At 42.9% G+C, this 15,999-nt stretch overlaps 1 protein-coding gene across 1 annotated transcript in view; it reads right to left on the reverse strand.

Moving 5' to 3' along the window:
- C21H3orf52 (chromosome 21 C3orf52 homolog) overlaps positions 1-14,966 on the reverse strand; it is a 31,661-nt gene extending 16,695 nt beyond the window's left edge. Inside the window, exons 1-2 of the mRNA XM_030801682.1 lie at positions 14,742-14,966; positions 7,828-7,957 (exon numbers count right to left, since the gene is read on the reverse strand). Of these exons, the coding sequence (XP_030657542.1) occupies positions 7,828-7,957; positions 14,742-14,879 (268 nt within the window). The 5' untranslated portion in view covers positions 14,880-14,966. The remainder of the gene's footprint in view (positions 1-7,827; positions 7,958-14,741) is intronic.
- Positions 14,967-15,999: the final 1,033 nt, after the last annotated feature.

A 15,999-nucleotide genomic window follows, 5' to 3' on the forward strand; every position in this document is an offset into this window, starting at 1 on the left:
CTATCGCTGGAGGAATTAAACAAGTCTGGTGCAACTCCATTGAGAGATGACACTTGAAAGCTTGCTCCTGGTTTTCTCTGGATTTTGCTGTAATTAATCATTTGATGTAATGTATCCTTTTGCTGTAATAGATCATAGTGATCAGTAGGACTACATGCTGAGTCCTGTGTATCCTCCTAGCAAATTGTTGAATCTAGGAGTAATCTTGGGGACCCCCAAACATAGGGAATTATCCCTGCGTCCTTACCTGTTGTAAGTCATGACATTATTTTGTATGATTTAAAAAAAAAGTTATGCCTTCATAGCCAAAAAATTTGCTAAGTGCAGGAAATTGTAACAAAGCAAAGAAAAAAATACTAATAATCTTGCAATCAAGAGGGTTTTTTCCTCCTGTACTTGATATTATATATTTAAGGTCTTAACAGATAGGTAATTTATATCCTGCTTTTTGTTGTTTGCCGCCGTTATTGCTTACTTATCCTGATTGTTTTGTTGTAAACATATCAAAAGCCATTTCCCATGTGCTTAAAATTCCTTGCAAAGATTATTTTAATGGCTTCATAATGTTCATAATAGGCTCACCTATTTTCTTAAATATGACATTTATCATTTTCAGCTTTCTACTTCTATAAATAATATTTCGATGGGTATCTTTGAGCCCTATACCCACCATGTAGATTTCCATAACAGATATCAATGCCTCAGAAAACAATAGGGGATGCCAAGAGGATAGATACAAGATTCAAATAACTGCTAAACTCAAGGACACTGAGAAGAGATGCCAAGTGTGAAAACAGGCCTCCCATAATAGCTCTAATGACACATATTTGATGTGTATCATCCAAATCATGAATCTATACCAAGACCTATCTAAATAGTTGTGTGTGTCAAATAATAACAATAATAACAATGACAGGCTTACTCAGTCAGGAGAGCTTTTATGTCACTAATGAGATAATCTGGGCTGTACTTATTCATGTAGAAAAAACATATTTTTAAAAAATCACAAAAACGTGTTGTATGTTGAAGGAACATGAAAACAGTTCTTTGGCTAGAATATAAGAAATTAACCTTGAGAGAGAGCCCTTAAATGCCAGATACCTTCAAGGGGTAGTGGAATGTTGTTAAACATCTCCCACGAAGAAAGTAGAGGCTGGTGTTTAATGGAGGTTAATCAGGTGGTCATGGATGGGATAAAATGAAACGAGGAGAGATGAGGCAGAGAGGCCAACAGGCATAAGTTTGGAACAGACTGATTTGACTGACAGCAGTGGGAACAAAAAGAAAAAATTAATGAGAAAACCCAAGATAGTAGAAACAGAGCTGGCTTTAAAGGTAGCCAGACTTAGTCCAAACTCCTGCTGGTTATTTGTTAGCCAGGTGACCTTGAGCAAGTCACTTAAATCTCTGAAGCTACTTCTCCAACAGAAATATCAACACCTACAATGTAGGTGATAGTAAAGATGAAGACCAACGTGCATAAAATATCCTGCATCGTGCCTTGTAGTAAGTGGGAAAGTTACTATCAAGACACTACCAAGGAATAACTGGTAAGATTTGGCCATTATCTAGATATGGGAAAGAAGAAATCAAAAAGGTTTCCAAGATATCAAGCCCAGGAACAAGAAGAACAATAGCTACTGCATTAAGTATGACATGCAAACATTCTGCTATGCACTTTATGAATATATTTTCCTCACATAATCATCACATCAACCCAACGAGTTAAATACTGTTGTTTTCATTTTTAAATGAAGACATTGAGGCTTAGAGAAAACGCATAATTTGTTCGGGTCAATGAATTAGCATGTATTAGGGTCAAGGTATATTTATAGACTCAGTTCCGAAATCCTTTACATTTTATAAATGGGAAAACAGGCCCAGAGGGTTGATAAGTTTGCCTAAAGTTACACAACTGGATAGTAGCAGAACTAAAATAAACTTGGTCTTATATAAAGGGTGAGTGAATGGGGAAAAGATGAGCAAATTGGGATAAAGGATATGATATGGTCTGAATGTTTGTGTCTCCCTGAAAAATGCATATGTTGAAATCTAACCACCAATGTGAGCACGTATTAGTCCATTCTCACACTGCTATAAAGAACTACCTGAGACTGGGTAATTTATGAAGAAAAGAGGTTTAATTGTCTTACAGTTATGCAGGCTTAACAGGAAGCAAGGATGGGAGCCCTCAGGAAACTTGCAATTATAGCAGAAGGCTCAGGGGAAACAAGCATGTCTTATCATGGGGGAGCAGGAGAGAGAGACAAAGAGCAAAGAAGGAAGAGCCACACACTTTTAAACCATCAGATCTCATGAGAATTCACACACTATCATGAGAATAGCAAAGGGGAAATCTACCCCCATGATCCAATCACCTCCCACCAGGCCCCTCTTACCATTCAATGTGAGATTTGGACAGGGACACAAATCCAAACAATATCAGATGGTCTTAGAGGGTGGGGCCTTTGGGAGGTGATTAGATCATGAGGGGAGAGCATTTATGAATGGTATTAGTGCCCTTATAAAAAAGGCCGAGAAAGCTGCCTTTCCCCTTATACCGTAGAAGATATAGCTAGAAGGCATGATCTACTAAATAAAACGTGTGCCCTCACCAGACAGCAAGTGTGTGCTGACGCTTTGATCTGGGAGTTCCCAGCCTCCAGAACTGTGAGCAATAAATTTCTGTTATGTATAAGCTACCTAGTTTATGATATTCTGTTATAGTAGCCCAAGCAGACTAAAATAGCATACAAACAAACGGTAGTTTCACATGTATAATAATTGAGATGATGACAGTTATTTTTAGTTAAAGATCTCTAGCCAAGAGTACTTCTAAACCTCAGGAAAATTGTACAGATGTAGATCTAGGAGTCACCTTCTTAGAGGCATGGCTGCTGTCTTGGGAGTGAATGAGCTGTCCAAGAAAAAGAATGAAGAATGTGAAAAGTCACGAAGCTGAAGAGAAGCCTCACGAACCCACAATGCAGAGGCCAAGAGCAAAAACAGCAAAATCAACCTAAAGTCCAGGAGTTCTATAGACTCAGAAGAGTATAATGAAGTTGACAGAGCTAAAAGCTGACAATAAGGCAGGAGACAGAGAAATGTTGGCTTCCACGATCAGACAATTGCTAGTAATCTTGGGAAGAAATACTGGGAACCAATAGATACAAGAGGTTTGGGAGTCTGCAGGAGGCAAGATTCAAATGCAGACCTTTCTTTCTGGAAGTTTGCCAGTGAAAGAAGGGAGAGAAAAACATACATCTAAATGAAGTAGCAAGAATCCTGATGGAAGACTGCTTTGAAGGAGAGAGGATGCTAGTACATTTGAAGAGTTAACCCATTTATACCTGAGGTTGAACTTTTTGAATTTTTGCAATCAGACTTTGGTGATGACCTTGAGCAGTAAGATATAGAATAAATAAAGGCATAAATTAAGAAGAATCTGAGGATGCTTAGAGAGAGGAGGAGATATCTGAAGATCTCTGGGTCAGAGGAAGCTGAAAGATATTATATGGAGACCACAGGTAAAGGTGTCCATCTTGGTAGAGAAACATCAGCGATTTGAAGAAAAGATAAACAGGTGAAAATGGAAAGAAATTTCAAGGTACTGGGTCTAGTGCTGCTCTCATGTTCCTGCCCCAAAGGATCTTGGCAGCTTATAGCTTGTTAATGCTGTCTGCCTAGGATTTTCCCATGAGTCACCCTACATCAGGGAGCATTACCCTGTGAAAACTGTCAGTCTGCCAGAACCATGTGACATCATAAAATGTAGCTCTTATTCACAACTGAAAGGCAAACAAATCCACTCAACACAATGTCACTTAGGAAGTCGTTGCTTATATCTCAGTACCACAGCATTCCTACTCATAAAAGGTGTTTAAATTAAGAGATTAGGGTCAGGCAAGAATCTGGGGTATAATGGTGGGGGATATCACATAAGTGTCTCCAGAATGTTATCAATTTAAATCATGTTTCTAAGCATCCACCTATTTGTCACAGTTTTGTTTTTGAAATATTTAAAATATTTTGCCCCAACCAAAACTTCATTAGTAAAGTGTTATTCAGGGTCTCACCTCTCCATGACTAGGGTGAATTATTGAAGAAAGGAGAACCCTTGAGAACACTCAACTGGTTCTCCAAATTATCCAGAAAGAAAATGACTTTGAGAAAAAGATGAAGGCTTTTGTTTCTGTACCTGTCAAATCAAGAAATTTATAATTCCTTATGGAGAAAGAAAGAATCCATTCATACCTTTTCCCTAAAGAGTCTCAAATAACAGAATTCCCTGGGTTCCACTCATAAAAATAGACATTAAAAAAATTTCCATGTCGATTGTGAGTCTGGTGGACAGGTAGCCTCTTTTCCCTAGTGCATACAAAGCCCCTACTCAGTGCCTTAAGCTAAGCCATGATCCTGAATTTGTCATTCTTCAATGGCATACAAGGGCAGAGTAGTGGGCAAGCCCACCCCATGTACAGGCAATAAAGGCTGCACAGTCTGTAGAGAATGAGCAGCAATAATAAAACCTACTACAAGTTGGTCTGCTTTTATTATCACCACATGCCGACAATTCTTAATTTGAGTGAAAAAATACAACTCCCCACTGGACACCCTGCCCTGGGTACCCAACTGTCCCCTCCCCAACTTTCTGTTCTGAGATGCTTTCACTGTCCCATTTTATGTCCACCCCAACTGCACAGTTTTGAAGGCTAAAGAAATTTCATCTTAGTTATTATTTCACTGTATTAACTTCTGATTAATCCCAGCTCTGGAAATGCCCTAAGATTTCTATTTCATCTATTGTTGCATGTATAAGAGCACATACTTACCATAAATCTCACCCTCAGGTCTAAACAACCTTAACATTATCTACATGCCATAAATCCTACCCTTATGCAATTGTAAAACACATTCCTTCTGAAGCACGCATACCCTTTTTCTATGGTATTTAAGCCCTGGGCCTTTGGGGTAATGGTGCAGGAATGCACCATCTCCTCTCGCTGCTGCCCAAGGCATGGCTTCTGTTCCTAAAACCCTGTTAAATGTTTCTTTCTGAGTAATTGGATTTGTCAGTTTTTCTTTAGCCTCTCAGCTTCCTCAGCCTTTCTGGGTAGTTTTACAAAGACCTGCCTACTAAAGAACAAAAGTTAACACTTCTGCCTCCAAGCTTCAATCTGAAGACTATAGAGCCTTGAGACAGGAGATTAAGGGGTCTAGAGAAGGGTAAGCAGGCAATGAATGGCAAATGTAGTTCCTGAGGAACTTTGGTCACCCAGTAAATCCAGACAGGCACAGGCACAGCCCTTGACTCTCCCAACAGTGTTTTTATCCCCAGACAACATTTCCCACGCAGTACTTGAAAGTTCCACAAATATCTGGTCCATATTAATGGGCTTGGCAATTAGGAAGTGGCTGATTATTGAAGATCATCCCCAAAAAATGCCTACAGAACTGCTCTAGGTGAGGCTGGGACTGTCACAGAAGGGAGCCCCTGCCCCACCCCTTTTTACCTACTGCATCTCCCCCACTCCCACGTCTAACATGACTCTCCCCACAGGATCAAATACCTAAAAGCTGAGATGCCAAGTAAAATAAAAGTATTTCCTTGATTTAAAAAGTAGTTTGAAAAAATCTCTCTTACAGCATTGACATGTTAGAACACAAATTTACAATTAAATTAAAAATAAAGTTTGCACTACAAGTGTTAAAAAACTTCTTCCCTGAATATTATCCCATAACCTTTTACATCTCCAGAAAAACTGTGGAAGGAAGTGAAATACCTTCCTCTTGCAGACTGCTCTTTGTAAGGTGAAGAGGTTAGATGACTTTTTGAGAATGGAAGACAGATCCCGGGTCTTGTGCTTTAGAATCCTGAATATTAAACCATCTAGATATCTTGAATCATCCTTTATGATAGGCCCCAGATGCCAACAGGATCCAAATATCAACTTCTAGGATAGCACCAACTAGTTGTGTCAGGACAAGATTGTGCTACTCAACCTCATTTTCAACATCCATGTGTTGGAATTGATATGAATAGGAAGTATGGCAATGCTCCCACCAAAACTATTGTCCTCAGCATGACGGAGGAGGTGCACCACACTTTATTAGCTTTTTCCTACCTTAATACCAGCTTATAGCCTCAAACAGTCATCCAACACACCTGAACAATGCCCTAAGTAAATAAGTAGATATGGTGCCTGGCTGGGAAACTCATGTGCTGGAGGTTGGCTGATGTCATCAAAGTTTTCCTATTCCTTTGGGAATTACAAAACTCTAAGACAGGAAATTAAGGGGTTAGGAGAAAGGGAAACAAGAGGTAAATGGAAAATGTAGTTTCTGAGGAAAATTCCTGAGAACTCCCTCTGGAGAAACTGGGGAGTTACCCCTTCTTGTTCTCATTCTATGACTGGGTTTGTAACTGGGAGCTGTCCTCAACCCATGACGCATGAAGGCAGGATCACGCTCGGGAGTATCCCAGCCTCATATGAGCCCCTCTCCACCATCACCCCCACATATAAATAAAAACAATTTTCTTCTTTCCCATTTTGAATTGAAATGATTGTCCACTGGAGGATGTAAAAACTTTGATGAATACTAATAATCATTAAAAAATTGGTAACTACCTAAAGAACTTTAAATGATGTGGAAGACTATATCATGCAAATCATAAAAATAATAATGTTCACAAAGAATTTTTAATGACTTGGCAAAATGATCTAAACATAATATCAAAATCCTAAAGGTAGTCCACAAGACTATAAAGAAATCTAATCTCAAATTATTTTAGAAATGCAACGAAACAAAAGACTAGAAGAAAATATGACCAAATATTAATATTATGGATGGGTTTTATGGGTAATTGAACATGTATCATTTTTGAATCAAAATAAGCAACAAAATGAAATAATATATGGAATAGATGTAGTCATATATAGTTAGCATTCTATATGTTTTTTGTTTTATACACACATACAACACTAATAAAATAAATAGTCATTTCTAAAATAAGTTAAACTTGTGCCAAGCATGGTGGCTCATGCCTCTAATCCCAGCAATTTGGGAGGCCAAGGCAGGCAGATCAATTGAGGTCAGGAGTTCAAGACAAACCTGGACAACATGGCGAAACCCCGTCTCCACTAAAAACACAAAAATTAGCTGGGCGTGGTGGCACATGCCTATAATTCCAGCTATTTCAGAGGCTGAGGCATGAGAATTCCTTGAACTTGGGAGGCAGAGGTTGCAGCGAGCCAAAGTCGTGCCACTGCACTCTAGCCTGGGTGACAGAGTGAGACTTTCGCTCAAAAAATAAATAAATAAATACAATAAGTTAAAATAATGACAGCTTATGGACACATGGTTCTTCAAAGTGTTTTAAAACTCTTTCAAATACATTATTTATTATTTTATCATCTAGTAATATATCAGACACACCAGATGAAGTATAATTATTTTTAGCAAACAAATGAAAAGAAAAAGAATTCAAATCAACAGGTATCAGGATATAAATAAAATATAAATCAGTGTTTAAGTAAGTTGAAACGTTAAGAAACCTCTTCAAGATCCAATGAGCAGAGTTTAAAGTAAAACACTGGTTTCTATACTTCTTCTGGAGCTTATAAAACAACAAAATACAACAACAACAGAAAACAAAAACACAAGAATCAGGCATATCTCCCACCCATACAATATATTCCAAGCTGGTCTTAAATTCACATTATAAATAATGAAATGGCTATGAGTACATCTTCCATCTCAGTGTAAGTCACAAGCCTTAAGTAAGTTCTTAAAATGTGTTATTTATTCACATCTAAATCCTCTTACCTGCAGCAAGATATAAGCCTATGATGATCACTATAATGACACCTAGGAAAATGGAGGTGATGATCATCCACAGTTTGCACCTTCCAAACACATTCTTATTACAGAAGCTCCAGGGGCTTTCCTTGTTAGCCTAGAAAGGCAGAGGGAGATTGTGAGGCAGTCATTTTGTTGCAGCAGACAGTTCCGAATACCTAGGATGGGCCAGAGACACAGAAATAAAGGCAGCAAGACCCTGACCTCAGGGCAACACTCTACTGAATCAAGTTTACAAAAAGATCAGAGGCAGAACAGAACCTCACCAAGAAGTTAGCAAGAAAATCCTCTGGGGGCTCTGAAGTGGGGAGGATAGGCAGGATTTTGAAAGATGGATTTTTGAAGGCATTCCAAACCCAGGAAAGAGCATCCACAGTGTGGATTCGTAATGGAACCGGCCAGCAGATTAGTCTGCCGATTGGAATGTGGGTTTCAGAGGCAAATAATGAAAGTTAAGATTAGAGAGAGTGAAAGGCTGGGAGCACACTCAGAGGGTGTTGATGGCTGCCCCAGAATAGATTGGACTTAATTGGGTGTGCACTGGTAACCTGAAGGTTTTGAAGCACCAGAGCCGTGGGAAAATTATGTGTAGTTTAGAGTGGAAACACCAAGAAAAAGCTACAAGGCTACTGCTGTGGCCTAGATTCTATGTAAAAAAGGGGTGGGAAAGGAAATGAAAGGACAGATGCAAGAGACAACAGGAAATAAGCTGCAAAGCTGGAGTGAGAAGGCTGGAGTGAGGCAGAGGAGGGGTCAATGAAAACAAGTACAACTGCTATGGTTTACTGAGCACCAGCGTCATTTCACTTAACCCTAACAGCCCTTCAGGGTGTGCACTAGCCCATTTCAAAGACGCAATTCAGAGAGATGAGCCAGAACCAGTCCCTGCTGTGTGTCTCCACAAAGCTCTCCAACCTTCCCTTTTGTCCACATCACTGTACAGAGCTCCGGCTTATGAGGGTGTCACAGAGGGGCCCCCACCTTACCCTATATGGTCCCATGACTCTTCTACTTCCCACTCCACCGTTAGGTAATTCTTACATGGAGACCATGGGAAACAACAGAATACAATGGGAAAAAAATGTTTCTGTATCTAACACACTTGGATTCCAAACCAAGGTATACCACTTAAAGGCAAGGTGGCTTTAAGCAAGCTACTGAAACTCACAGGCCCCAAAGTCCTCAACTTTAAAATATATAACTAGTAAATGTAGCTCACAGGACTGTTGCAAAAACTAGAGATAATGGACACAAAGCATCTGCTAAACAATTATTGGGAGCTTGGCCAAAGGGTGCAACCGCGCCTCAGTCATTCCTCAGCGTTCGCCATCCCACAAAGCAGCAGCCGGCACTCGAGGAGACTCCCTCCTGACTGACACCTGGCCACCTGGCCTGCTTTCTCTCCCATTCTTTTTTTTTTTTTTTTTCTTGAGACGGAGTCTTGCTCTGTCACCCAGGCTGGAGTGCAGTGGCACGATCTCGGCTCACTGCAAGCCCCGCCTCCCGGGTTCACGCCATTCTCCTGCCTCAGCCTCCTGAGTAGCTGGGACTACAGGTGCCTGCCACCACACCCAGCTAATTTTTTGTATATTTAGTAGAGATGGGGTTTCACCGTGTTAGCCAGGATGGTCTCGATCTCCTGACCTCGTGATCCTCCTGCCTCAGCCTCCCAAAGTGCTGGGATTACAGGCATGAGCCACCGTGCCTGGCCTTCTCTCCCATTCTTATTTTGGTGCTGGCCATCAGAAAAGGAAGCGGTCAGTCCACATTTGGACTGTATTTCCAACCTTCTCAATTAGAGGTGCCCAAGCCTGGCTGCATTTCAGAATCACTCGGTAAGGATTTTAACTGACACATACGTAGGCCCCACCTGCGCCTAGTGGACCAGATTGTAAGGGAGGTGGGAACAGGCCATGACACGCCTCTGATCTGAAGCCTCCCACCTTTCGGGAGTTAAGTCAAATCTCCCCTTTGGTGGAAGCCTCCCTCCCCACCTGCCCTTAGTGAGATCTTCCAACACCTGAGATGTCCACATAGCCCATCTGCTGCTGCCACTGACTGCCCTGTCTGGTTTCAGGTTCAAAATCAAACAGAGCCTGGCCTTATCTTCCTGGGTAAACTGAAACCACATAGAGGAGGGGTGCTCTTAAACTGCCCTGTTCTTATATTCCACACCTGTGCCTTCTACAAGTAATATACATTTAACAATTGTGTGCTGTTTAGTTGTAGAGGCCTCCAGAAATTTTAAGAATGGACTTTGAGAAAATCTAGATGAGGAGACAAATGTTAGATTTCCCAAGTGCACTTTACGCTGACTCTGAGGCCCAGCCTGTCACAGGTGCGAGGGGAGCACTTAAAGGCCCTAGGGATATCTTGACAGAGGAAATCCCTCTTGAGTTAAGTGCATTTCTGGAATCCAGGGATAGGGTCACCTCTCATCCCCACTCAAAACCTGCAGAACTGCTCCAAAGCCAGGGGAGGCCACATGGGAAAAAGACATCCCAGTACAAAGAACCTTCAATTTCTCAGGGGACAGAAACATCTCCCCATTTACAGAGCTCCTGAGGCCAAAGCCCTGGTGCTATTTTCAGCCTTCATAAAAGGCAGCTGGGACCCATAAAGATTAGCACAAAAGGAAATATCTAGTTTCAAATAAGCCATAGAATGAGTGTCAATGCACCTCCTTGGCCTCTCATGCGTTTACTTATGCTGTCCCTTAGAGATCATAAGTTAGGACTCTGGTGGGTTGAAAACAACCACTAATTACTCTATGACTTCCTGGAGGAACTCAGCTCAAAATTTTACAGCCATCATCTATGGGAAATGCCTCTTCCTGCAGCCTAGTGCTCTCACTGACCTGTCCTCAGCTCTAAGAGCAAGACTGCTGAGCACTATCCCTTACATGATTAATATTCACAGACTTTATGTCATTATAAAATGGTCTGTCACAACAAAAAATAAAAATTAAAAAAATAGCCAGGCATGACGGTTTACACCTGTGGTCCCAGATACTGAGGAGTCTGAGGTGGGAGGATCGCTTGAGCCCAAGAGGTCAAGGCTGCAGTGAGCTATGAGCATACTACTGCACTCCAGCCTGGGCGGCAGGAGTGAGACTCTCTCAAATGAAAAAAGAAAAAAAAAGCACAGGGAAACTGTCAGACACTCCCAGCCAAACAATAGATTGTACAGTGCTTCTCAGCTGTCTGCACATTAGAATCAGCTGAGGAATTAGTATCTTTTAGAGGTAACCCCCGGAGATTCCAATGTGCCCTGAGGGTGAAGAGCCTGTGATACAGTAGGTGTGTGCTACCTGTGCCATCTGAGTCTTGCCTCAAAACTGGATCATGAAGACACACTACCTTCTTCACTGGCTTCATCTCTCTTGCCCAAATTCTAGATCGTGAGGAGAGGCCACACATAGATTCTTCTGCAAGGTGCCGTCCAGAGATATTTGCAACTGCATCTTACATTCTATTATTGTTTTACATGGCTTAATAATTTACATTTGCAAACTGCATCTTATATTCTGTGATCGTATCATATGGCTCAAGAATTTTCAGGGCTTTCCTGTGAACATTCCCCAGATATTTACATCCCTCTTTAGATAAAGGTCTAAATACATGACACAGGATCCTGCAACAGTGGCAGGATACCTATCTCTTAGATCCAAAAAGCTTTTCTTCTTTTCGACTCAATCAGAAGCAGATATTATATAGATCAGGGAAAATTTTCTTACAGGTAGGAAACTCTTCATAATATTCAGTGTGGGATTTAATCCACTTGTTTGATCCAAGCACAAAAGAGCCAGTTGATTCTTGTCCTAAACTGAACAACACGTGGCAATGGAGCTAATTTTTAGCTAGCTCATTGAAATAAATCTTTTTTTTTTTTTTTTTTTGAGATGGAGTTTCACTCTTGTTGCCCAGGCTGGAGTGCAGTGGCGTGATCTGGGCTCACCACGACCTCCGCCTCCCAGGTTCAAGCGAGTCTCCTGACTCAGCCTTCCTGAGTAGCGAGGATTACAGGCATGCGCCACCACACCCGGCTAATTTTGTATTTTTTTTAGTAGAGACGGGGTTTCTCCATGTTGGTCAGGCTGGTCTCGAACTCCCAACCTCAGATGATCTGCCCGCCTTGGCCTCCCAAAGTGCTGGAATTACAGGCGTGAGCCGCTGCACCCGGCCTGAAATAAATCTCACCTGCCTCAAAACTACCAATTTACTGGTTTGTTATTATTCAAATGATGTTGCCATCTCTTAAAATGCCTCTGGGATTTCTATTTGAAAACTGAGCCCCTGTAATGAGCCATAAAAGAAAACCAGCCTCACTCTATTACCCATAATTTCTTTTTCACTTTTGACCCAGCCATATTGCCATGTTTACAGTGACAGCAGGCAAAGTAGAGTTCAGTGGCTTCCATTCCTTTGTCTCAAGTGCCAAGCACACATTAAGAAAGGCAAAGAAGTTCTTTCTACTGCTGTTGTTCACTCTCCCACCACAGCTCTTCCAAGGAAGAAGAGAGATGTCTTCTTCCCAATCATTCCAGAACTGTTCCTGATTCCTCACCCATCCACCTGCAACTCCGTCATTCCAGATGTGATACTCAACTGCCAGCTCACTTAAATTACCTAATTATAAATTACCTAACTTATAGAAATTAGTAATAATAACTTAGGCAACTATAAACAAATGAGTATAAATTATATATGACATATTTAAATTAAATGCTGATAGATAATAGCTAGATAGATAGAATAAATCAACAGAAACAGCATAGGTTTGAGATCTAAAAAACACACGTTCAAGCTTCAGAGGCACCACTGAGTGAACTTGAGGATTTTGGTAACTCCTCTGAGCCTCCCTCAATTTCTTCACTCAGCATCTTCAATCTGACAAACCAGAATACTGACGCCTTCCTCTTAAGTTAGTTGTGATAATTAAATGCATTTATGCATCAAAAGTATTTGTCACAAGACAGTTACTAAACAGGGTTAATGAAAATACATGGACTTCAGCTACATTTCAAAATTAGAAATCTTAATATACAGTTCAAAGAGACCAACACACAAAATTCTTAAGTGTCTGAATCTTGTCTGAATCTTTTTAATGAGCCTATATTTATTGACTTTTCTAACTGAAATACACTTCACTTTATTTTATAGGACAAAAGAGAACGATTAACACATTAGATGAGATTAGTTCAAGGCATTCCTTGAACACACTCCAAGTACTCCTGTAGCCCTTCACCTTTACTCCATCCTGTTACTGAGGACAGCTCTCCTATTGGGTGACCTACAAAGCTAACTTACAAAGAAGTCTAGGGTATCTGTATATACCTTACTAACAAGGACGTCATGAGAACATTAAAGAACCATTGCTACAGGGTAGGTGCTAAACAATTACAGAATACTGATAACCCCGCATGGATTTGGCATGTTCTACCCATCACCTGTTTTCAACAAGGCATTCCCGGGCCTCACAGAAGCCCGAGTAGGCACACATTACCACTACGGGACAGCCTTGCCCCTGGGACACACTTTTTAGTGGCGAAACTGTCACCAGATCTCTGGATTCAGCCCCAAGCTAGGGAGTCTTTAGGGTGTCCGGGTCTATCTAATCCGAGGCAAGTATTTCCAACTCCCATTCCTGGACACCGCCCTGGAGAACTCGTACAGCCAGTTCACAGTTGTGGCCACTTGCACTGGTGACCAGACTATCTTTGTTCAACCTTCATTCTTCTGTGGCATTCATATTTTATTCAGAAATAAGTTTCCAAATTACTTTCCAGAGTACCTATAAAAGCAGACTTTGCAATAGTTTCAGGAATCAATGTAGAACAAAAGCAATGCTTTCAACTTTTGAATTTCCTGCTTATCCCTAAAATCAACAGCTGGGCAGCCAAAAAGTTGGGGGTGGAAGAGTGGGGCCTAGAAAGATCAGGTCGGGGCTCTATATGGGGAGTTCTGTGTACCCGGAAAACCTCAAGCCAATCTTAGGAGTTAATCAGAAGGTGGATGGCTGGGAAGTCAAAGCTCTGATGTTTTACAAGTCTTTGATGAGAGTGAATAATGTTCCAATCATTGCTAGGGTTGAATCAGAAAAGAGCTTGGCCTAAAAATCGCCAGGGACTTCCTTAGGGATTGAGAGGAGGTAAAAGCAAGGTGGGCGAAGTCTCATCCTTCGAGACAAGAACTTTGAAATTATTTTCTTTCAGTTGAGCAGGGCAAGTTCACCTCCCCCCAGCCGCCCCCCCAACCAGCCCGCCCCATCTCTACGCCAGCCCTACCCCTTCTCCCCTTCTGACCGCTTTCTCTCCTCTGTGCTCTCCCCTATCTCTCTTCCTGCAGAATCAAATGGCCAGGCTGGGAGAAGGCAGAAAGTGCTTGGCGGATGGTAGGCATGGAAGAAGGCTGGGGGCTGCGGCGAGGTGGGTGGAGGGGAGGGAGAGAAGGGGCAAGGCAGTGAAGGTAAGAGGACGGCAGAAGAGATTCTGAGAGAAGGAGGATACTCAATTTGTCATTCTCATTCTCCCTACTGGAAAAAAGAAAAACTGAATTAAAAGTTACATAACTTTAAAAAACTACTTCCATCTCCGGGATATCTCTCTGAAGACAGGAGCGGCCACACCTCACCACTAGGATTCCTAAAGCGCCTCGGGTGTCAGAGGCGTTGGAAGACCCCAGGGGCTGGGGAGGGGACTGCTCGGGCCGAAAGGTGTCGCGGTGACTCGGCTCCATTCAGAGCACTCCAGCGCGCCCCACCCTCGCTCGGCGCCGGCGACGCCCCGCCTGGCTGGAAACCCGAAACTCACCGGTGCCAGGCTCGGGTCCTACTACTGTCCCGCCGCCGGCAAGTTAGGGCCAGCGCCAAGAGGACCTTACCTCGGCCGGGGGGGCCTCCTCGTTCAAAGAAGGGAAGACTTTGTCGGCACCATTGAGAGGCGTGTGCTCTTCTGGCTGCCGCTCGAGCACCGAGAGCTCCAGCTCGTCTACTGGCGGTGAGGGTCGGGCCGGGTCCATGGGCCGGCAGAGAAAGTCTGAGCGGCTCCGCGGGAGGCCACAGAGCAGGCAGAGTCGAGGGACCTCCCCGCCTCACACTCCACCCACTGGGCGGGGCGCCGCGGACCTCGGGCGGCGGGAGCGGACTGGAGCGGACAAGAGGGGCGAACGGTGAGTGGCGGCCACTCCCTGGATCCCGCCGGGTAGAGCACCCGAGGCCGTGGCGGAGTGGACTCCAGAGCCGAGGGCTGTTTTTCTGGTTTGTTTAGGGCGCTGCCTGCTATGCCTTTCCCCGCGCCTGCAGATGCAGACCATCTCCGTTTAGGGGCTGCCTGGGTGTCGGGCTGTGGTAAGGAAAGGGTGGGCCCGGCAGCACCGTCCAACGGAGAAAAGTTTACGATCTAACCCTACGACCTCTTGGTTGTTGGGGTTTGCACAGTCCTCGCGGCCTAGCAAAAGTGCATTCATTCAATCAACAAATAACCATGCCTCGTGCCAGCATGGTGCTAGGTTCTGAGTATATGAAGGTGAATAATAAACACCAACCCACTTCCTCGTCAAGTCCAGAGCCAGGCACAGAGACAGTATTGTGTGGTGCTGGGGACAGCGGACTCTAAAACCAGTGTACCTGGGTTATTCTCCACCCAGAGGGTTCCCCACTGTGAGACCTCGGCATTCATCTCTCTGTGCCAACGTCCTCACCTGGAAAGTTGGTGTAATATTTGTACCCTCCTAATGTAGTTGTTACCAGGATTACAAGGGTTGTTGTAAGCAAAGCACTCAGAACAGTGATTGACACAGCAAGCACTCATAAAGGTTGACCATTATTATTTATCTTTGAGAGGAGGGGCCTTACACACACACACACACACGCACACAATGCACGCACACACACAATCTCCTTGACACCCTATCTGTAGTTCAGAACTTCCGGTTTAGTTAGCATGGAATTATGTTTGTTAAGCACAGCACGGGTTGGGCCAAGGGCCTCAACTCTCAAGCTTCTGTTCCGAATAGTCTTGCTCCTTACTGCTCACCCTCCATGCAACACACACACACACACACACACACACACACACACACACACACTAAGACCAGACCATTAACAAGAAGCATATAAATCAGCTCCACTCCAAATATG

Source organism: Nomascus leucogenys, chromosome 21 (assembly GCF_006542625.1).
Source record: "Nomascus leucogenys isolate Asia chromosome 21, Asia_NLE_v1, whole genome shotgun sequence".
Classification (NCBI taxonomy): domain Eukaryota; kingdom Metazoa; phylum Chordata; class Mammalia; order Primates; family Hylobatidae; genus Nomascus; species Nomascus leucogenys.